This window comes from Theropithecus gelada, chromosome 8 (assembly GCF_003255815.1).
Source record: "Theropithecus gelada isolate Dixy chromosome 8, Tgel_1.0, whole genome shotgun sequence".
NCBI lineage: Eukaryota > Metazoa > Chordata > Mammalia > Primates > Cercopithecidae > Theropithecus > Theropithecus gelada.
The window spans coordinates 100,349,161-100,372,352 of record NC_037676.1 but is presented as its reverse complement, the minus strand read 5'-3'; the positions used below and the strand labels follow the sequence as shown (position 1 = coordinate 100,372,352).

General features: G+C 42.9%; 1 protein-coding gene across 3 annotated transcripts in view; it reads right to left on the bottom strand.

The window, feature by feature from the left end:
* Nucleotides 1-23,192, bottom strand: part of MATN2 (matrilin 2) — a 170,050-nt gene that overhangs the window by 32,459 nt on the left and 114,399 nt on the right. For 2 of the 3 annotated variants that reach the window (XM_025393743.1, XM_025393744.1), the window contains exons 7-8: nt 8,669-8,791; nt 207-329 (exon numbers count right to left, since the gene is read on the bottom strand). In XM_025393743.1, coding sequence (XP_025249528.1) covers nt 207-329; nt 8,669-8,791 — 246 coding nt within the window. The remainder of the gene's footprint in view (nt 1-206; nt 330-8,668; nt 8,792-23,192) is intronic. The other variant, XM_025393745.1, reaches the window with a different exon arrangement.

Genomic DNA, 23,192 nt, shown 5'->3' with positions numbered 1-23,192 from the left:
CGCCTATTCCTATTAATTCTTTTAATCCTTGAAACCCAAGTTGGGTAGGCCGATAGTATTAATAGTCACATTCTATGGATGATGAACCTGATGGACCATCAGGAAACCCCAGGGGCTCCAGAAATGACTGGTTGCTAGTGAGCCCGCCAGCGCGTGTGAGTGGACCCCACCCTCCATCAGCCCCCCCACCCCTAGGGTACACTCACGGCTGCAGGTTTTGCCGTTGGGGTCCAGAGTGTAGCCACGGCGGCAGCGGCAGTAGTAGCTCTCCTCCGTGTTGACGCACTCGTGCTCACAGCCTGGTTTGTTCAGTGCACAGTAGTTGATCCCTGAGGGGAAGAAGGGCAGACCCTCCTTCAGACTCTGGGCTTCTCCCAGGGCTGACAGCAGCCGCTCTGGGCTTCCACAAACCCCCATGGAGAGGGCTGGTGGGTGCCACCTGCTGAGGTGAGCTGGGACAGATCATTCGTCTGCCAACCAAGTGCCAGGCCTTGAGCTAGATGCAGGGATTTAATGACAACGAAGATGGAGGCCTTGCCTCAAGGGATTCAGGCTCTGGTGAAGAGTCAGGCAAGGACAGCAACTGTAAGACAATGCAGAGCACAGAGCAGGGGCCTCACTGAGTCCTGGGGTGAGAGGGTCTTCCAAGAAGAGATGAGGCCAACTGGAGGCCCCAGGGAGGAGGAGGAGTTCCATAAGTAAGGGAGCTTCACAGGAAGGAGAATGTGAGGACTCAAGGATAGCAAACACAAACGCCTGAGGGTGAGGGGACAAAAAACACAAGTGCTTGGGGACGAGGGGACAGTGAACGTGAACGCCCGGGGACGAGGGGACCGTGAACGCGAACGCCCAGGGACAAGGGGACCGTGAATGTGAACGCCCCGGGACGAGGGGACAGTGAATGCAAACGCCCCGGGATGAGGGGACAGTGAACACAAATGCCCGGGGATGAGGGCGAGAGGCATGCCTGGGGAGCTGTGAGGAGCTGAGTATGGCTGGAGCATGGGAGAGAGATGAGGCTGGGAGGCAGAGGGAGCTGGCCCACCTGAGCATGGCTGGTCGTGTGGGCTTTGCAAGCCCCAGGATGGATCAGTGAAGGCTCTAAACGGGTGACTGGAGGTGAGGATTTTGGTGGAGGTGACAAGGCCAGAGTTATGTCTTGAAGAAGACTTTGCAGTAGAGGTGGAAAGGCAGGCAAACTACACTAAATCTTCAGGAAACCAGGTGAGCTATAGGATGCAGAGAAAACAGCTCCTGCTCTGCCGGAGCTTGCTTAAAAGAGAGCCTGGCACCTGAAGTATACCTGTGGATTCTCTAGCATTTTCCCTCTTTGATGGCCAAAGAGCAAGCCAAGGCTCAGTTGAGCTGAGCTGAACTGAGTCAATGGCCAAAGAGCTGAGAGCTGGGGTGAGGGCCACACTCCCCAGCCTACCTCCTTCCAAGAAAGATGGAAAAACTAAGAAAATCGTCTCTCTCTCAAATTAACCTGATCACTAGGGCTCAAAGCACGTAGAGAGTTCTGTCTACAGTGACATCTGATAGTGACATTGGATGGCACGAGGCAGAATAAACAAAAGGTGATCTTGCAAAATATCCAGTTATTTAGGGAGGCAGGAGTTGGTAGTTTCATGAAGAAGGGTCCAAATGCTTCACCTTTGTCTGTTGAGATCACGCTGGCATCCTATCATGGGACTGGAGGAGGCACATCTCTGATGCTGCCCCAGACTACTGCAATTCTGTCCTATGGTATGGTCACTCTATCCATGCTGTGTTTCTGCCAGCAGATGGAAACTGTCATAACCAGCAAATAAGCAATTCCTTTCCTCGTAGAAAATGCTAAAGCCGTAAGACCCCATACATAGCAGGCTCCAGGGGAGACGGAGAACTGGAAAAGGACACAAATGAGCTTGTGGAGAGCCTTTATGAGACTGGCGTTGCGGGAAAAGGTCACCACCGACCTCACTGGATGGGCTGGATCAGTTTAACTGCACAGCATTGTTCTTTCTCTGGGGATGTGGCAGACACTGTTGGTTGTCTTGCCAATAACCATTACCCCATGACCCCCAAGCATGACTCATGGCTGGTCTGAGCCAGCGTGGCAACCATGTTGTTCTTTGTCAGTTATTGGTCAAGGGGTGAGAATATGCCCTAGTTCTGACCAATGAAACAAAAGAAGTTTACTGGGGGCCCTCAAGAAAAATTTTTCTTCCTGAAAAGACAAAGGTGGCCAGGAGCAGTGGCTTTTGCCTATAATCCCAGCACATTGGAAGGCCAAGGTGGGCAGATCACTTGAGGTCAGGAGTTCGAGACCAGCCTGGCTAACATGGTGAAACCCCACCTCTACTAAAAACAAACAAACAAAAACAAAATTAGCTAGGCATGGGGGCACGCGCCTGCAATCCCGCTACTTGGAGGCTGAGGCACGAGAATCGCTTGATCCCAGGAGGCAGAGGCTGCTATGAGCCGAGATTGTGCCACTGCACTCCAGCCTGAGACTCTTGTCTCAAAAAAAAAAAAAAAAAAGGTGTATGAAGAGAAACACTTTTGTCTGTCCTCTGTCCTTTCTGCCTTTGAGTCTAGTAGTGTGAGGATATGATGCTGGGAGCTGCAGCAACCATCTTGTAACCAAGAGGTGACAAGGATGAAGATGAAAATGCAACATGCTTTGCCAGAATAGAAAGAAAGAGTCTGGATTCTTGGTAACATCACTGAGTCACTGAGCCATCCAAAGGACCAACCACCTTTGGACTTGTTAGGTACAAAATAAATGTCCTTAAGACACCATTAATTGGATTTCCTGTTCTGTGTGAACAAAAAACACTATAACTGATACAGGGAAAATGATCTGAAATCACAAAGTAATGAATACATTTTATTCTTACCATGTATCTGCCCAAAAGTTATTTGACGAAGTTCACATCCACAAATCACTTGAAGATATGACACATTACACTCTTGCCTCAGTGGCTCCTCACTGCACTGGCTAACCTCTACCTTCCTTCACAGTCAGCTCAGCGTCATTTGGTCATCCTTTGTGACCTCTCAAATGAAGTCAGTTCTTTCTACAGGACCTCTCTTTCATAGCATTCATCACAATGGTTACGTAGTATATTTTGTATCTGTGATGGTTCAAAGTCTGTTTCTTTCACTAGACTGAGTTTCACAAGCAGGGACCATGCCATCTTTATTTTTCTCACTATTAGTGGCAATTTGATAGTAACTTTAGTAATGATAATCATAGCTGCAGCTAAATGCCAGATGCTGTGCCAACCACTTTACAAACATAGCTTCATTTGACCCTGCAAGATATGTGTGATTATTATCCATATTTCAAAGCTGAGAAATTGAGGTATAGTGAGGTTAATAACTTGATCAAGACCCACTGCTAATAAAAATGGAGATGTGAGTGGGACCCAGACCTGAGGGACCTCTCAAAGGGTCTGTTAAAGGATCTGGCTGGACACGGTGGCTCATGCCTGTAATCCCAGCACTTTGGGAGGCCAAGGTGTGGATCACTTGAGGTCAGGAGTTCCAGACCTGCCTGGCCAAAAATCCCGCCTCTATTAACAATACAAAAATCAGCCAGGTATGGTGGTACACATCTGTAGTCCCAGCTACTCAGGAAGCAGAGGTGAGAGGATCACTTGAACCCAGGAGATGGAAGTTGCAGTGAGCCAAGATCACACCATTGTACTCCAGCCTGGGTGACAGAGCGAGATTCCACCTTAAAAAAAAAAATTAAAAAAAAAAAAAGAATCTGTGAGGTGCCCTCCCAGGTGACTGGTGGCTGGAGCTTGCTTCATGCCCAGAGTATGAGCAGAATGGCTGCAGACAGAGTGCATGGGGAGAAGGCTACAACACGCACGGATGGCCTAGAAGAAGAGACATCACCTTGCTGTGTCACTGACCCTTGGCGCTCTCTCTCTAGAACCCACTCCTATGTGAGGAGAGGCAAGATATTGTTAGCTGTGTAAAGTTTCCATTCACCTACCTGACTCAGCAGCAGCCTCACCTGTGCAGGCCATAACTGAGTGCCAGGAAACAAGCCAAGAGCTTCGATGGAGAAAAATGAGATGAAACACCAGCCACAGACAGACAGACAAACACAGAACATGAAGGCCCACAGTCTGGGGCCTGTAGGAATCACTCCATTACACCATCAGGGAAAGGGGAAATGATCTTTAGTCAACTCTCTCTTTAAAACCCGGCATTCAGCCACTGTGGAAAACAGCATGGCGGTTCCTCAAAAAATTAAATCTAGAATTAACCATATGATCTAGCAATTCCACTTCTGGGTATACACATCCAAGTTCACAGCTGTATTAATAAACAAAAGCCAACAGGTGGAAGCAACCCAGGGGTCTGTCACAGGACGAGTGGATAAACAAAGGATGATGTATAGATACAATGGAATCTTATTCAGCCTTAAAAAGGAAGGAAATTCTGACACGTCCTACAACTGAATGAACCTTGAAGACATTATGTCAAGCTATATAAGCTGGTTACAAAAGGACAAACATTCTATGATTCCACTTATATGACGCACCTAGAATAGTCAAATTCACAGACAAAAAGTAGATTGGTGGCTGCCAGGAGATGGAGGAAGAGGAGCTGGGGAATTACTGTTTAATGGGTATAGAGTTTTAGTTTGGGATGATGAAGAAGTTCTGAAGATTGAAGGTGGTGATGGTTACACAGTAATGTGCATGTGCTTAATACCACTGGACTATGTACTTAAAAATGGTTAAAATGGTACAATTTATGTTATATATATTTTGCCACAATAAAAAAGCCAATGTTGTCTTTAAGAAAAATTTATATTTACATATTTCAAAACAACATATTGTACACAATGAAAGTATACCATTTTTGTCAATTTTTTTTAAAAAATGCCAAAAAGATGTACAACTACGTTGTATCAATTTTAAAAATATAAAAAGGAGTGCTCAGTTCGGCAGCACATATAATAAAAATATAAAAAGAAAAACATTTTTAAAAAATTAAAATAAATTAGTAAACAATGTTTCAAGCAAGATTTTTTTTTTTTAAAGAATGATTTACACATGAGGCAATTCAATTGGAAAACATTTAGATTCTTAAAGAGGTTATCACCCAGCAATCTGGCCCACAGCAATTCAAATACCACCCTTTCTGGCTGGGTGTGGTGGCTCAGGCCTGTAATCCCAGCACTTTGGGAGACTGAGGTGGGTGGATCACTTGAGTCCAGGAGTTTGAGACCAGCCTGGACAACATGGTGAAACCCCATCTCTACTAAAAATACAAAAACTAGTCAGGCATGATGGTGCACACCTGTAGTCCCAGCTACTCGGGAGGCCAAAGTGACACAACCACCCGAGCCTGGGAGACAGAGGTTGTAGTGAGCCAAGACTGCTCCACTGCACTCCAGCCTGGGCAATAGAAGGAGATTGTGTCTGGAAAACAAACAAACAACAAAAAAAAACCTCTCCAAATGGTTCTTTTTAGCAGAGGTTTAACGGTGGCTCTTTGCCTTCTCACCACCCTTTTGTCATATTTCCTCATGTGTGTGCTTCTTAGATATTCACTCACTCACTTATTCATTCACTAAATATTTATTGAGGACCTACTGTGCATCCTGTATCTGGTACCACAATAGGTGCTCTGATGTGGCACCCACAGGTCAGGAGGGACACAACTTAATCTGGTAAGGCCCAGAGTGTCCACTAAAGCTCTGTGAGGTCAGATGACAGGACTGTCAGCAAACAAATCAAACGATCTTTCTGAGTGCTAACTTGTGAAAGAGTTGGAGGCCTGAGGAGGTAAGACTGAAACCATGAAAGATCCCCAGGCAGTACATTTTGATACCAACAGAGTGCACAGATAATAAGTTTCAAAAAAACTGGAGAGGCAACAGGGTGTTAAGGCAGGAAGTCCTGTTCCTACAGTTTAGGAAATCCAGGTCCTGAGAAGTAGAAAGTAGCTGCTCAGGGACACATAACCAATATGAGTGACATTGCCAAGCCTGGACGTCACGTCTCTTGGCTCAGTCAAACCCGTGGGCTTCACACCGATTCTTGAGAGTACTCATCATGGTACCAGAATCAGGGATCCTGGAGTCCAGCACAGGGGATGAACCACATCTGATTTGGCCCTAGGGCTCTACCTGGGCAGGAAGGGCAGTCACAGTTTCTGTGCTTTGCACTGTTGCCTTAATAATTCATGCCGTAAACTGATGACAGCACTCTCCAGGAGGAGAAATTGTGCCCAGATGAGGAGCAAGAACAAATCCTGGCCAAGAGTCTTTTCTTCAGTAGGATTCTGCCTTGATCTTTTTTCCCCCAGTTTAATTTGGATGACATCAAATTCCTTTAAAAACAGATTTCATATTAGATTTGAAAATTGCCCACATCCATCAACCTACTATTAAATGTAAATGGCTGTACCCTGGGCTGCAGATTTGTAATGCTCAGATCACTCGAGACCTCAGGCTTCTAATAACGGACTCCAGATTTTTAAGCCCAATTTCTTGGCTTCCCTCATCCACATAATGCTCCAGAGAGACAGTGAGCACTCGCTTCCGTTTACAGCTGTCTTGCCCTAATGGACTGAGTGCAAGCATGAAGTCAGGGGCGGCTCCTGCAGGCTGACCTCAGGAGTCAGGGTTGGGTTCACAGCAAAGACAATGGAAAATGTAACGATGAGGCAGGACACTGGGTGAGGGCTGATGAGGACACGAGCCTTTAGGAACAAATTTCGTTTTTCTTGGATGAAAAAGTAGGGTGCCTGGCTAAAGAGGTGCTATACCCACTGAATATACATGGATGAGCATTAGGGACTCTGGTCTGGGCCACAGCTAGCTTGCAAACAGGCCCACCTGGGGACCAATCTGTAGCGCTCAGACCACTCCCAAATGGTCACTCCCTCTCTACTCGCCCTTCCATTCTCAATCTTCTTCTTCCCATGCATGCCTGCGTTGCACTGGACCTCCTCTTATTCCAAGTGCCTCTCCAGGAAGGGTGTGGAGGGAGTAGCAGAAGTCGAGGGACTCAGACAATTGGTAAGAGATGCAGAACGTCAAGAAAATGTCCTCCGCCCATAGCCCCAGGCCTGACTTGTTTCCTTTTTCCCCCTCCATTAGTAACACATGAGGAGGCCTGCACTGAGCATCTGAGCTGAACCAGATCGAATCACCACCCACAGAAGAGCTTTGGGTCTGCAAATGTGAGTCCACCTGGGAGTGACTTCCCCTGGGTGCAGTCAGTCCCTCACACACCCACTCCTAGCAAAAGGTGTAAATAGCACAGAGTGGCCAGACCAGAAAAGTTGGCCCTCTGACCTATTGCAGGCATGTGTGGTCTTATGGAAAATAGCTTATCTAATTGTTTTCACATCTGAATGCTCTCCATTAAAATTTTCATTTAATGCTTGAATGTGTCCAGGGTTTGTACCCTCACAAGGCAGTGGGAATAGTTTTATAAAAGAGGCTCCATTTCAAAATCCGGGATTTGCAACCATCTGCCACTATACACAGTTTAACACTTGCTAGAATGAGTATAAAAGTTAATCTGTGCTATGAGCAGAATGTGACTCATCTGGATTCAGTTAAACAGCTCATGGTGCTTTTCAAAAGAGATACATGTGAAACCTTCGAAAACACAGTCTTGCCATGCAGAACACTGCTGTACACACCATCAGGAAGAAATGGGTGAAGGAGCATACAGAAAATCACATCCCTCAATGGACGCTCCAGAGAGTTCTATGAATGACATTGTCAGCAGACCCCAAACAATTCAGTGTGCATAAGTGTGGACTGACTAGGGAAAGATTTCCTGAAAAAAAAATCCACAACTTGCACGCCTAAAGAGGGCTATCTTTCTAACAAGATTGAAGAATTAAAAAAAAAAAAAAATACCCACAATTTCTCCAGGATGATACACCGTAGAAAGATTCACTTACTCATTCCCATTCAGCAAACATTGTGCACATCTGTGAATGCCAAGTACTCTTTGAGCTTTTGAGAATTCAGCAGTGAGAAAAAGATAATCGCCTCTGTCCTTGTGGGCTGTCCATTCTAGCAGTCTCTCAGGAATGGTTTGTCTTAAACAGGTGCCCTCTGGGGCCTGTGCTCAGATCCCCAATCATGCCCCTTGATGTGCCAGATGACAGGCATTTGAGGCACTCAGCACATCCTCAATATCATCCCGCTGACACCCTGTACCCCTTGAATCCTGCTGGGATGTCCTAGAGACTCATTTTTCTTCTCCTTTCCTATCGAAGGGAATAAAGCTGCAATGTCCTCCCTCTTAGCATCCATCAAGTGTCTTATCTTGTAGGACTAGAAGAAACCAGCTCCTTCTACCTCTCATCTCTGGGCCCATTCTTTTCTTTTTCCAAGATCCCAGTGCTACGGGAATAAGGGGGAGGGAGAGTGCACCTGCATTTCACATAGGTGGGAGCTTCAGCTTGGGTCCCCACTTGGCTAATTGAATCTAATGACCAGACCTATTCAATATCTAAAAATCATCCACATAATAGGATCTAGTGAAAAAGTAAAGTAAAGGGCAGAATAATGTTAATAGAAACAATGCTGAATACAAGTACATCTTGCTTAAGATTTGCACGGAAAGGAAAACTAACTAGAGGAGCATTTAGCAGAACAAGCCCTTCTTCAGCTCCCACTGTAACTTACTTCTGCAGGTTTTCTTATCTGGATTCAGGGTAAAGCCTTTCAGGCAGCGGCAGGAATAGGAATCATCTGTGTTAACACACTCATGCTGACATCCGTGATTAGATGAGGCACAGTAGTCTATCTCTGGCAAGAAGGAAAAATCACAAGAATGGCAAACCAATCAATACAGCTAGCATATGAAAACCAGGGATTTCCAGTCTTCATTTTCCTAAACAGGTAAAATCCCACACCTCACAGAGTCACACCATGAAGGGGTCTCCCAATAAAGCTACTTCCATGTTTAGAGATATGGCCTCTCCTAAGAGAAACTTCTTCTCCTTCTTTCCTTCTCCTTCTTCTTCTCCTCTTCCCTCCTTCCCCTCCTCCCCCTTCTCCCCCCTCTTTCCTTTCCCCCTCCTCCCTCTTCCCTCCTCCCTCCCTCCTCCTCTTCTTTCCCTCCTTCCTTCCTTTCTCATTTCCTTCCTTCCTTCCTTCCTTCCTTCCTTCCTTCCTTTCTTCCTTCCCTCCTCCTCCCCCTCCTCCTCTTCCTTCTCCTCCTCCTCCTCTTCCTCCTTCTTCTTCTATTATTATTATTGTTATTATACCTGGACTCTTCTGCTAGGCAAAGACAAACTTCCTGACATATTAAAAAACATTTACGCAACCAACAAATTTGTGAACATGCTGTCCTTGTCTTGATTCATGTAGGAGCCACTAAAATGAAAATGGGGTATTTGCCAGACTGTAGGCTGAGAATGGTTTAGCTGAGTGTTTTACCGAATTTAAGCAATTAAAACAATTAAACGTTCCCAAAGCCAAACTCCAAACCACTTATACCCATCAAACAGTGAGCCAAACAATAAGACACAAACTCATATCCTGGGAAAAATAAGGCCTAGGAGTGAAAAGCATAAATACTCTGAGTTCGAAACACCTCCTGGTTACTTTACTGGGCTCGGCTGCACATAAACAGGATCTTTACCTCAAGATTCACAGAGAATGTGACCTCTAGGGATACACTAATTTAAACCAAAATATTTTTTTAAAAAAGTATTTCATGAAATTTGTCATAATGAAATTTTACTTGTGTATTTTTTTGTTTTTGTTCTTTATTTTTTATTTCTTTTTTTCGTATTTTTTGTATAAGTATTTTTAAATACGGAAATAAACTTTTATTGCAGAATTTGAGCAAAGTATTTTCCCATAGTGGAACTTGAACACATTGTTTAAAATTGCTTGAAATAAATGACCACTGATGGAATCTTAAAAGGAGTCTTTGTTTTGATGAGGGTTTTTATTATTTTAAGGAACATTTGAACTGCATAAATAATCTTCCTAATAAATAATTTGGTATAAATGAGAGTTCCCAATCCATACCAGAGGAAACAAACTGAGTAAGGGAAAGATATACAATATTCTTGAAAGGAAAAAATGTTGAGTAAGATGCCAATTTTTCCCAATTTAAACTTATGGAAATGTTAAGCAAAATATACAATCATGTCCAATTTCAAAAATGGACTGAGAAGTATAATAAATCCATGTACATATCACCCAGCTTCAGGAGAATCAATCTATGGCTGCTCTGCTTTCAACTACGTTCTAACTCTCTATAGTAAGATCCCACATTACTTTGAAGCAAACCCCAGACATTGTATTGTTATTATTATTTGTTTTGAGACAGTCTCTCGCTCTGTTGCCCAGGCTGACATGCAATGGTGCAGTCTAGGCTCACTGCAACCTCCGCCTCCCGGGTTCAAGCAATTCTCTTGCTTCAGCTTCCCAAGTAGCTGGAATTACTGGTGCGTGCCACCATGCCTGACTAATTTTTTTTTTTTTTTTTTTTGAGATGGAGTCTCACTCTAACCCCCAGGCTGGAGAGCAGTGGTGCAATCTTGGCTCATTGCAACCTCTGCCACCTGGGTTCAGGCAATCCTACTGCCTCAGCCTCCCAAGTAGCTGGGATTACAGGTGCCTGCCACCACACACAGCTAATTTTTGTATTTTTAGTGGAGATGGGGTTTCACCATCTTGGCCAGGCTAGTCTAGAACTCCTGACTTCGTGATCCACCTGCCTCAGCCTTCCAAAGTGCTGAGATTACAGGAGTGAGCCACCACACCTGGCCCAGACATTGTATTGTTTTGTCCATAAATGCTTCATAATGTAGCTTTAAAACACTGGGAGTCTTTATAAACAATATAATTGCAATACCATAGTCATATATAAAGGCATTTTAAAAATCTTTCTCTTTTAAAACAATTTCAAGCTTACAAAAAGTTACAAACATAAAAATAGTACAAGAAACACTTATATACTCTTTACCCAAATTCACCTTTGTTAACATTTTACCCCATTCTTGTGATTACTTGGTCATCTCTCTGACCTATGTGAGGGTACATTATATACATTCTGGTCCTTTCCCTTAAAAACAGTCTGTGTTTCCTAAGAGGAGGGATATTCTCTTATATAACTGCAGTATGGTTATAAATTTCATAAGTTTACATTGATACAATACTTACATTTAATCTACCATCCATATTCTAATCTTGTCAGTTGACTTAATTATGTTCATCAGAGCATTTTTCACCTTCTAGTACAGGATCTAGTCTAGAGTCAGAGACTGTATTTTGTTGTCATATCTGCTTAGTCTCCCTTAATCTAGAACCATGCTGCCTAATATGTCTATTTAAATTAAAATTGATTAAAATGAAGTAACAATAAAAATTCAGCCAGGGGTGGTGGCTCATGCTTGTGAACCCAGTGCTTTGTGAAGCTGAGGCTGGAGGATTGCTTGAATCCAGAAATTTGAGACCAGCCTGAGCAACACAGCAAGAACCCATTTCTAAAAAAAGAATTTTTTTTTTTTTTGAGATGGAGTCTCGCTCTGTTGCCCAGGATGGAGTGCAGTGCCACAATCTCAGCTCACTGCAACCTCCGCCTCCCGGGTTCAAGAAATTCTCCTGCCTCAGCCTCCTGAGTAGCTGGGACTACAGGCGCACGCCACCATGCCCAGCTAATTTTTTGTAATTTAGTAGAGACAGGGTTTCACTGTGTTGCCCAGGCTGTTCTCGAACTCCTGAACTCAGGCAATCCACCCGCCTCAGCCTCCCAAAGTGCTAGGATTACAGGCATGAGCCACTGCATCCGGCAAAAAAAGAATTTTTTTAAGTTAGCTGAGCATGATGGCACCTGCCTATAGTCCCAGTTACAAGGGAGGCTGAGGCCAGAGGATCTTATGAGCCCAGGAGTGGTGATTGCAGTGAGCTATGAGCTATGACTGTACCACTGCACTCCAGCCTGGGCAACAAAGCAAGAGCCTGTCTCTAACAACAACAACAAAAACGAAACAAAAATTCAGTTGCTGGGTTGCACTGGCTGTATCTCAAGTGCTCAATGGCCACATATGGCTCCTGACTACTGTACTGTCTGATGCAAACAGAGCATTCCATCCACCAGAGTGTCCCACTGGATAGTGATGGGCCAGAACATTTCCACAGCCTCTTTTTGTGTTTTATGGCATAGCAATTTTGGAATAATACAGTCTCTTCTGCTTGTTTTTAGTTTTTATGAGGTATAATGGACAAAAACCAAACTGCACATACTCAAGAAAAACAATCTGATGCATTTTGCATATGTAACCTGCCATGAAACCATCGCCACAATCAAAATAATAAGCACATGCATTACTCTCAAAACTTTCCTCCCGCCCCTTTCTAATTCATTCTTCCCCACTCTCTCCAGTCCCAAATAACCATTTATCTTCTATCCAGATAAATCAGTTTGCATTTTCTAGAATTTTATTTTTATCTTCTTTTTTTATCTCCCCGTGGAATTTTAAATAAATGTAATCATATAGTATGTATTCTTTTTGGTCTGGTTTCTTTCATTCAGCATAATTATTTTGAGATTCATCTATATTCATATGTGTGTCAATAGTTCGTTCCTTTTTATTGCAGAGTAGTATTTCACGATGTGATTATAACACAATTTGTTTATCCATTCACTTGCTGAAGGGCTGTTTACCTGTTTCCAGTTTGGGGCTATCACAAATAAAGCAGCCATGAACATTAATGTGCAAGTTTTTGTGTGTACATACGCTTTCATTCCTCTTGCATAATGGCTGAGTCATATGGGACATGTATGCTTAACTGCTTAAACATTCCCACCAGCAATTTATGAGAGTTCCAGTTGCTCCGTATCCTCATCAACACTTGGTAATTTTTTTTTTTTTTTTTTGAGACGGAGTCTCGCTCTGTCACCCAGGCTGGAGTGCAGTGGCCGGATCTCAGCTCACTGCAAGCTCCGCCTCCTGGGTTCACGCCATTCTCCTGCCTCAGCCTCCCGAGTAGCTGGGACTACAGGCGCCTGCCACCTCGCCCGGCTAAGTTTTTGTATTTTTTTAGTAGAGACGGGGTTTCACTGTGTTAGCCAGGACGGTCTTGATCTCCTGAACACTTGGTAATTTTAGTCATTTTAGTGGGTATGATTATGTCAATATGACTTCACTTTGTATTTACCTAATGACTAATGTTGTTGAATATATTTTCAAATGCTTCTTTGCCATCTCCATATATTCTTTGGTGAAGTGTCTATTCAAATATTTTGCCCATTTTTATTGAGAGGCTTGTTTTTTTGTTTGTTTGTTTGTTCGTTTGACAGAGTCTTGCTCTGTCACCCAGGCTGGAATGCAGTGGCGCAATCTCAGCTCACTGAAACCTCTGCCTCCTGGGTTCAAGCAATTCCCCTGCCTCAGCTTCCCAAGTAGCTGGGATTACAGGCACCTGCCACCATGCCTGGCTAATTTTTGTATTTTTAGTAGAGACAAGGTTTCACCCGTTGGCCAGGCTTGTCTCAAACTCCTGACCTCAAGTGATCCGCCCGCTTTGGTCTCCCATTGTGCTGGGATTACAGGCATAAGCCACCGTGCCCAGCCTGAAAGATATTTTTTAAATTTCATATTTTGATTGTCCATTGTAAGTATATAAAATTAACTTATTTTTGTATATTAATTTTGTGTCCTGCAACCTTGATAAATTCACTTGCTATTAAAAGTTCTAGTAGCTTTTTTGTAGATTCCACTGGATTTTCTACATAGGTGATCATGTTATCTGTTAATAAAGATGGTTTTTTTTTTTTTTTTTTTTTTTTTGAGACGGAGTCTCGCTGTGTCTCCCAGGCTGGAGTGCAGTGGCCTGATCTCGGCTCACTGCAAGCTCCGCCTCCCGGGTTCACGCCATTCTCCCGCCTCAGCCTCTCAAGTAGCTGAGACTACAGGCGCCCGCCACCACACCCGGCTAGTTTTTTGTATTTTTAGTAGAGATGGGGTTTCACCATGTTAGCCAGGATAGTCTCGATCTCCTGACCTCGTGATCCACCTGCCTCGGCCTCCCAAAGTGCTGGGATTACAGGCTTGAGCCACCGCGCCCGGCCTCGATGGTTTTTTTTTTTACAATCTAGGTATCATTTATTTATCTTTCTCTGTCTTATTGCACCGGCCAGAACTTCCAGTACAATATTAAATAGAAGTGGTATGAGTGGACACTGTTTTATTCCTGATGTGAAAAGAAATTTTATTCCTGAAAGAAAAAGAAAATTTATTCCTGAAAGAAAGCACTGTCTTTCACTATTAAGTATGATGTTAGCTGATGGTTTTTTCATTGATGTACTTTATCAGATTGAGGCAGTTACCTTCATTCCTAATTTGCTGAAAGTTTATTTGAAGAATAAATGAATGTCAGATCTTATCCAATGTCTTTTCTGCATCTATTGAGATGGCTCATACGGTTTTGACTTTTTAGTATGTTAATATTATGAATTACATCGATTGAGTTTTGAATGTTAAGCCAACTTTGAATTCCTGGAATTCACTTGGTCATGATGTATTGTACTTTTTAATATATTGTTGAATTTGATTGCTAGAAACTATTTAAAGAACTTTTGCAGGTATTTCATGAGAAATATTTGTGTCTAGTTTTCTTTTTTTATGTCTTTCTTTTCTGGTTTGGGCATCAGGGCAATGATAGCCTCATAGAATCAGTTGAAAATTGTTTTTCCTCTTCAATTTTTTGGAATAATTTGTGTAGAATTAGTATTAGTTTTTCTTCAAATGTTTGGTAGAATTCACCAGTTAAGTCAACTAGGTTTGAAGTCTTCTCTGTGGGAAGGTTTTAAAGTGCACATTCCATTTCTTTTAATAGATACAGATCTATTCAGACTATATATATATATATATATTTTTTTTTTTTTTAGTCTGTCAGGGGACAGGGTCTCACCCTGTTGCCCAGGCTGGAGTGCAGTGGTGTGATCATGGCTCACTTAAGCCTCAACCTCCTGGGCTCACGCAACCCTCCTGCCTCAGCCTTTTGAGTAGCTGGGACTACAGGCACTTGCTACCATGCCCAGTTAGTTTATTTTTTGTAGAGATGGGGTCTTGCTATGTTGCTCAGGCTGATCTAGAACTCCTGGCCTCAAGCAATCCTCCCACCTCAGCCTCCCAAAGTTCTGGGATTACAGGTATGAGCCACCATGCCCAGCCTCTATTTATTCTTGGGTAAACTTTAGTAGTTTCTGTCTTTCAAGGAATTTGTTCCTTTCATCTAAGTTGTCAAAGTTATTGGCATAAATTTGTTAATGATTTTTCCGTATATATGTGTGTGTGTGTGTATACGTGTGTGTGTGTCTGTGTCTGTGTCTCTGTGTGTGTGTGTGTGTGTGTGTGTGTATATATATATTTTTTTTTTTTTTTGGTGGAGATGGGCTCTATGTTGCCCAGGCTGGTCTTGAACTCCTTGCCTCAAGTGATCCTCCTGCTTTGGCCTCCCAAAATGTTCAGATTACAGGCATGATCCACCATGCTTGGCCTGTATTATCCTTCAAAGTTTGTAGGATATGTATTGATGTCCACTTTCTCATTCCTAATATTAGGAATTTGTGTCTTCTCTCTTTTTTCTTCCTTGACTAGTCTGGTTAGACATTTATCAATTTTTTTAATCTTCTAAAAAAACCACATTTTGGTTTTTACCAATTTTCTCTATTGCTTTTATGTCTTCTATTCCTTTTATTTTAGCTCAGATCTTTATTATTCCCTCTCTCTTCAATGTCTCATATATGAAGACATGTTCAGTTCCCTGTCCATTCATTCATTCAGTAAACACTCCTGAGCATTTACCATGGGGCAGGCACTAGGATCAGCACTGAACAAAGAGGCACGGTCCTTGCTTCATGAAATTTGTAGGATTCCCTTACAATCACTTATATTGGAAAATATTCAGTAATCAAATAATAACACCAATAAATATACATTTATAAATTAGATATATATAATTGGATAATTTTATGAAGAACAGGTATTAAAGACATGATAAAAAAGCATAAAGAAGCAATTTTCTCCCAGAAAATCAGCAAAATTTTTTAAAGTTGCCCCCTTAAGAAACACTTTTTTTTTTCTTCAACTTTTATTTTAAGTTCTAGGGTACATGTGCAGAATGTGCAGGTTTGTTAGGTAAATATGTGCCATAGTGGTTTGCTGCACAGATCAGCGCATCACCCAGGTATTAAGCCCAGCATCCATTAGCTATTCTTCCGGATGCTTTCCCTCTCCCTGCTTCCTGCTACAGGCCCCGGTGTGTGTTGTTCCCTACCATGTGTCCATATGTTAAGATGAAATAGACAAATTCCTTTTTCACTGCTGGTGGGAATGTAAACTAGTACAACTACTATGGAAAACAGTGTGGAGATTCCTCAAAGAACTAAAAGTAGATCTACCATTTGATCCAGCAATCCCACTACTGAGTATCTACCCAGAGGAAAATAAGTCATTATGTGAAAAAGATACTTGCACACACATGTTTATAGCAACACAATTCGCAATTGCAAAAATATGGAACCAGCGCCAATGCCCATCAATCAACAAGTGGATAAAGAAAATATAGTGTCTATATACACCATGGAATACTACTCAGCCATAAAAAGGAACAAAATAATGGCATTTGCAGCAACCTAGAAGGAGTTGGAGACCACTATTCTAAGTGAAGTAACTCAGGAATGAAAAACCAAATATCCCACTTCTCACTTTTAAATGGGAGCTAAGCTTTAGGATGCATAAGGCATAAGAATGATACAATGGACTTGGGGTGGGAGGGTGGTGAGGAATAAAAGACTACACATTGGGTATTACATATCCTGCTCAGGTGATGGGTGTACCGAAAATCTCAGAATCACCACTAAAGGACTTGTCCATATAACCGAACACCACCTGTTCCCCAAAAACCTATTGAAATCATAAACAATTTAATTTAAAAATAAAAATTGCTCCCTTAAACACTTACGGTAGAGTATAAATCAGTACAATGTTTTTGGAAAATAATTTTGAATATGTATCAAAAGCCTTAAAAATGTTAATAGCCTTTGACTCAATAAATTTCCTTTTTTGTTGTGTTCCTAAGAAAATGATCAGAAAAAAAAGATTCAAGCATAAGAATGTTTATCACAATACTATTTGAGCAGTCAAAAAATCCTGAATACATTCTGACATATGCCTTTAACAGAATTTTACACAGTCATTAAAATGTTTTTGATAACGTTGAAGTGACATGTCAAAATGCTTATGATTTATTGTTATACTGCATGATCTCAACTCTATAAAAAATCCATATACATACATTAAAAAAAGACTGGAGAGAAATGTTCCAAATTGGCATAAACAATCATTATCAGCTAGGTGCAGTAGTGTGCGCCTATAATCTCAACACTTGGGAGGCTGAGGCACAAGGACTGCTTGAGCTAAGGAGATCAAGACCAGCCTGGGCAACATGGTGAGAACCCCATCTCACAAAACAAAACAAAACACAAAAACAATGGTTTTCTCTGAGTGATAGTAACACAGATCATTTTATTTCATAGAATTGCATTTCTATAGGAACCAGTTTCCCTCAACGAGGCTGTATTACTTTTGTAATCAGAAAAAGTACTAAAAATAAATGTACACATTTGTAATTGTGAAACTAGTTGCCATGGAAAATGGCCCAAATAATATACAAAAAGTAACAATGCACCGGGCGCGGTGGCTCACGCCTGTAATCCCAGCACTTTGGAGGCCAAGGCGGACGGATCATGAGGTCCAGAGATTGAGGCCATCCTGGCTAACACAGTGAAACCCCGTCTCTGCTAAAAATACAAAAAATTAGCCGGGCGTGGTGGCAGGCACCTGTAGTCCCAGCTACTTGGGAGACTGAGGCAGGAGAATGGCGTGAACCCGGGAGGCGGAGCTTGCAGTGAGCTGAGATCCGGCCACTGCACTCCAGCCTGGGCGACCAGTTAGACTCCGTCTCAAAAAAAAAAAAAAAAAAAAAAAAAGGACCATGTAGGAAGTGTCCTGTGATTTGCAGAAGAAAATAATCAGGGAACATTGCTGAAAACAATATATATATCTTCAGGTGCATATCTGCTACAGTTCGGATGTTTGTTCGCATAAACTTCATGTTAAAATTTAATCCCCAGTGTTGGAGGTGGGGCTTAATGGGAGGTGTTTGGGTCCTGGTGGGGAATCCCTGATGAATAGCTCGGTGCTGTCCTCACAGTAATGAGTACGTTGGCTCTGTTAGTTCTCACGAGGGCTGGTTGTTAAAAAGAGCCTGGCACCTCCCCATCCTTTCTCTCTTGCTTCCTCTCTCACCATGTGACCTCTGCACACTCGGCTCCACATCACCTTCCGCTGTGGGTGGAAGCAGCCTTAGGCTTTCACTAGATGCCCAATCTTCCAGCCAGCAGAATCAGAAGCCAAATAAACCTTATTTTCTTTATAAATTACCCAGCCTCAGGTGTTCCCTTATAGCAACACAAATGGACTAAAACAATATCCATTTTGTACTGGTGCTGTGTGATAGTATCACAGATCATTTTATTTCATAGAATTTCATTTCTACCTCTGCCTCAGGTTTCCTCCCTCTGTCACTGCCTTCAAATCTTTAATCAAAGGCTAGTATTACTTTGCTGTTGAGACCTGTAGTATTCTCTTATCCTGCTCCAATAGAATGTGGGCTCTATAAGGACAGATATTGGTGGGGTTTTTTTGGTCTATATAATTTATTACTGCATGCCCAGTGTCTACAATCATATCTGACACATAGTAGCTACTCAACAAATATTTTGTGGAATGAATAAAGGTTATTGGTATTACTCTTACTGGAGTGTGTTTTTTGAGGGTTTAGATACATAAACATTGCACACCAAGAAGCAACATGGGGGACATTACGAATGGAAGACAGCTCCCATGCCCTCCATAAGGCTTCTTCCCGCAAACTGTTTAAAAACCTCCTTCTAGGAGGATCTCAGTTCAACAATCAGCATCCTGTGGTTACAGACATTTGGCCAGTTACAAACCCAACCAATCATTCCTTGAGCACAAATTTCTCCACACACAAATTGGTCAAATGCCTATTAAAGTTTAGATGGTCGCTACTACATTTTCCATGCCTGGCTAGTCTACTAAATGAAATAAAGTTACTCTGATATGACTCATTCTTAGTGGCCACAAAGAATGCAAGTAGCCAAATTTGTTTTGTTCATTTCTAAGAGCAAGGAAATGGATATCACCTCCCTCTAGGGAATCACTTTCTAAGAGTCAGAGCTATACAAAGTGGAATGAACTGCCATGGGGTGTAGTGAATATCCTGTCAGTGGGGGTATTCAAGTGCAGGTTGGATGATGGCACAGTGAGAGTATTGTAGGATGGATAGTTGGGCAAGAACTAGGTTGAACTTTAAGGCCTCTTCCAGCTGAAAGTGTTTGATTTATGCACATAGGGAGTCACAAAAGTGGCATATTACAGGCTGTAGGAAGGTAGTGGCACTCAGTATGTTAATTATGCCCTGGCCAAGAAACCTGACAACCAATACTTTGTAGTTCTTCTATTGCAGATTCAGTATAAAATCATTTCCAGACAGGAATGGTGGCTCATCTCAGCACTTTGGGAGGCCAAGCTGGGAGAATCACTTGAGGTCAGGAGGTCTAGTCCAACCTGAGCAACATAGCAGACCTCATCTCTACTTTAAAAAGTTTATTTCCTTCTGTGTTTTGTTTTTAGTGCAAACACAAAAATATTCATTCAGTGCCTTACTCTGTACAGAACATTCTTATTTGAAAAATAAGGATGGAAATGTCAACCAAGTTATCACTGGAGACTGAAAATCAATAAGCATAATGACCTCCAAGTACGAAAATAATAAATGGCAACATGCAAAAGATGGTGTCCACAATTGCCTTTATTCATCATTACAGGCATTAGATGATTGAGCATTAGACTCAAAGCCCACAGTCTCCTTGCTACCAAAAACATGAATCCCCGTCCAGCGGACTGAAGTCCTCTATAGATCTTTCTGGTGAACAGAACCCTGGATATCTGAGAGTGTTCTTTCTCATGCTTGGCTAAATTTAGAGTAAGGGTTTCAATTTGGATCTCAAAAAGTCTTGCTACCAGATGACCAGCAATTCCACTTCTGGGTATAAAAACCCACAAGAACTGAAAGCAAGGACTGGAACACTCATGTTTATAGTAGCATTATTCACAATAGGCAAAAGGTGGAAGTAGCCCAAATGTCCATCAACAGATGAATAAACAAAATGGGGTATATACATACAATTGAATACTATGCAGTCTTAAAAAGGAAGGAAATTCTGATATATACTACAACACAGATAAACCTTGAGGACGTTATGCTAAGTGAAATATGTCAGACAGCAAAGGACAAATACCATACAATCCCACTTACATGAAGTACCGAGAGTGGTGAAATTCACAGACAGAAAGTAGAATGGTGGTTGGCAGGGCAGGCAATGGGGAGTTATTGTTCAATGGGTACAGTGTTTCAGTTTGGGATGACGAAAAGTTCTGGAGATGGATGGTGAGGATAGTTATAGCTGGGTGGAAATCAGGTGACCCCAGCCAAGAGGTGTGGTCTGGAGAGGCAGGAAGGACACAGGCTAGGATATGCGTTTTTCACAATGTTAATGTATTTAATGCCACTGAATGGGTACAGTGATAAATTTTCTATTATGTATGTTTTACAATAATACCAAAAAAAAAAAAAAAGTCTTGCTAACATTTTGCAAACTGATGGTACCTGTTTCCACCTTTCTCCCCTCTAGCTTTGGATGGGCTGCTCCAGGGTAAGAAATTGACATAAAGGTAGTGCTTTTTTGAACAACACTTACATATTTCAAATTATAGTACTAGTTCATGAACATGAAGCCCTATTATGTACATTTTGGCTTAATCATAAATTAACCATGCTTGGTTTATTACATTGACTAGTCTACATTTTTTAGACAATAATTGCATATGTACTAATTTGATTCGCTTTCAAATATACTTTTGGTTAAAAATATAGGCTGAAATTTAAGAAACTGAGTTTATTTTATTTTTTGCAAGTTTATAAGAAGTAGAATTAAAAAAAAAATCTTTCAACATCACAGCAGTAGCCAGGCTGACTTGGCTGGAAGCCGGTGGGAGGCCTTCGTACTAACAGGGTGGCTGCCTCGGATCTGAGCTTCTGCCTCTATCCTGTTTCTGTAATTTTAACTGGTCCCTGTTTCTCAGTTCTTGTCCCCGCCACAGATCTGGAGCACTCCTGAGCGTTTCACTCTTACGACTGAGCTTTTGCCTTACTTTCTACTTTTAGCTTTCCAAGTACTCTGTCTCCTCTCTTCCTCTTGTCTCCCTCCTCCAGGGTCTGGCTCCTGCCCACCCAAGCATGGTGGGAAGAGGGCTCTTCTAAGGGATGTACTGCCCTGAGGCTGCCTGCTGGAACCCTCCAATCTCCCAGCCCTCTTCCCTGCCCACGTATTGGGGCGGCCCACTTCTGGGTCTTGATTCTGACAACTGCACTGCTGGGCTCGCTGCCTAGCTGGTGAGACCTCACAGCTGGATCAGCCCCTCCCGTGGCTCCTAGCCAAACCTCCTCTCCCAGTCCCCCTACGCTGCGGTATCTACTTCCAGGGTCCGATTCCAGGGCTCCAACACTCTCCTTGCCTGCACCACCCTGGGCTGGGGATCTGGGACAGGAGGCATGCTGAGCCACAGGGTGGGGAAGATGGTGCCACTCTGGGAACTAGGGCTGGTGCTGGGGTGGAAATCAGGTGACCCCAGCCAGGGGGTGCAGTCTGGAGAGGCAGGTAGGAGACTGGCTAGGATATGTGTTTTTCTCCAGCCCTCATCCCTGCAAGGCAGCATCTCACCTGTTCTGGTCTAACTGGTCTCCTTCCTCTAACTCCTGCTGTAGTCCTGGTTGCATCACACTGTAGGCTGTTGGTCACATAACTCCTGGCACCATGACTCAGCTACTCAGTGTGGCTATGGCTAGGGTCCCTCACCAGCCTGCAGTAGAAATCTTGAACGGTTTATGCACCTTTAAACTTAGCCCAGACATGTGGTATATGCACAATAAATAAAAATTTAGAGTTTTGGAGGCCAGGTGTGGTGGCTCATGATGACCATAATTCCAGCACTTTGGGAGGCTGAGGTGGGAGGATTGCTGGAGCCCAGGAGTTGGAAGCTGCAGTGAGCTAGGATTGCACCACTACACTCCAGCATGGGTGATAGAGCAAGATCCTATTTCTAAAAAACATAATGATAATAAATAAAGAAATAAAGTCTTTGAAGCCCACATCGTCCCTTTTTAGCCTTTTTTTTTTTTTTTTTTTTAAGACAAAGTCTTACTGTGTCGTCCAGGCTGGAGTGCAGTGGTGCCATCATGACCCACTACAGCCCCAACCTCCCAGGCTCAACTAGTGGTCTTCCCACCTGAGCCTCCCAAGTAGCTGGGAGTACAGACACTTGTCACCATGCCTGGCTAATTTAAAAAAAAAAAAAAGTTTTTGTAGAAATAGTGTCCCTCCATATTACCAGGGCTGGTCTCAAACTCCTAGGCTCAAGTAATCCTCCTGCTTCTCTTTCCAAAGTGCTGGGATTACAGGCGGGAGCCACTGTGCTCAGCCTCATTTAGTCTTCAAGATTATGCTATGGCCGGGTGCTATGGCTCATGCCTGTATTCCCAGCACTTTGGGAGGCTGAGGTGGGTGGATCTCTTGAGGTCAGGGATTCGACACCAGCCTGGCTAATATGGTGAAACACCATTGCTATCAAAAAATACCAAAAAAATTAGCTGGGTGTGGTGGTGCGAGCCTATAGTCTCAGCCACTCGGGAGGCTGAGGTGGGGGAATCGCTTGAACCCAGGAGGTGGAGGTTGCAGTGAGCCGAGGTTGCATCACCGCTCTCCAGCCTGGGTGATAGAGTAAGACCCAGTGTCAAAAAAAAAGGAAACAATAATGCTATGTAGTAGGCAGTATTATCATCTTCTATGGTAACTGAGGAAACTGAGGCATAAATAACTTGCCCAAGATCACCAAGAGAAAAAGCAGAGAAGCTGGGATTGGAACCAAGGCTGGCTGCTAGCAGCCCACGACCTCCTCTTTGATGAGGAACACTGACTCATCAGCCCAACAACCACAACTCCCCAACCACAACGACAGCCCAGGCTGCTATTTTATAG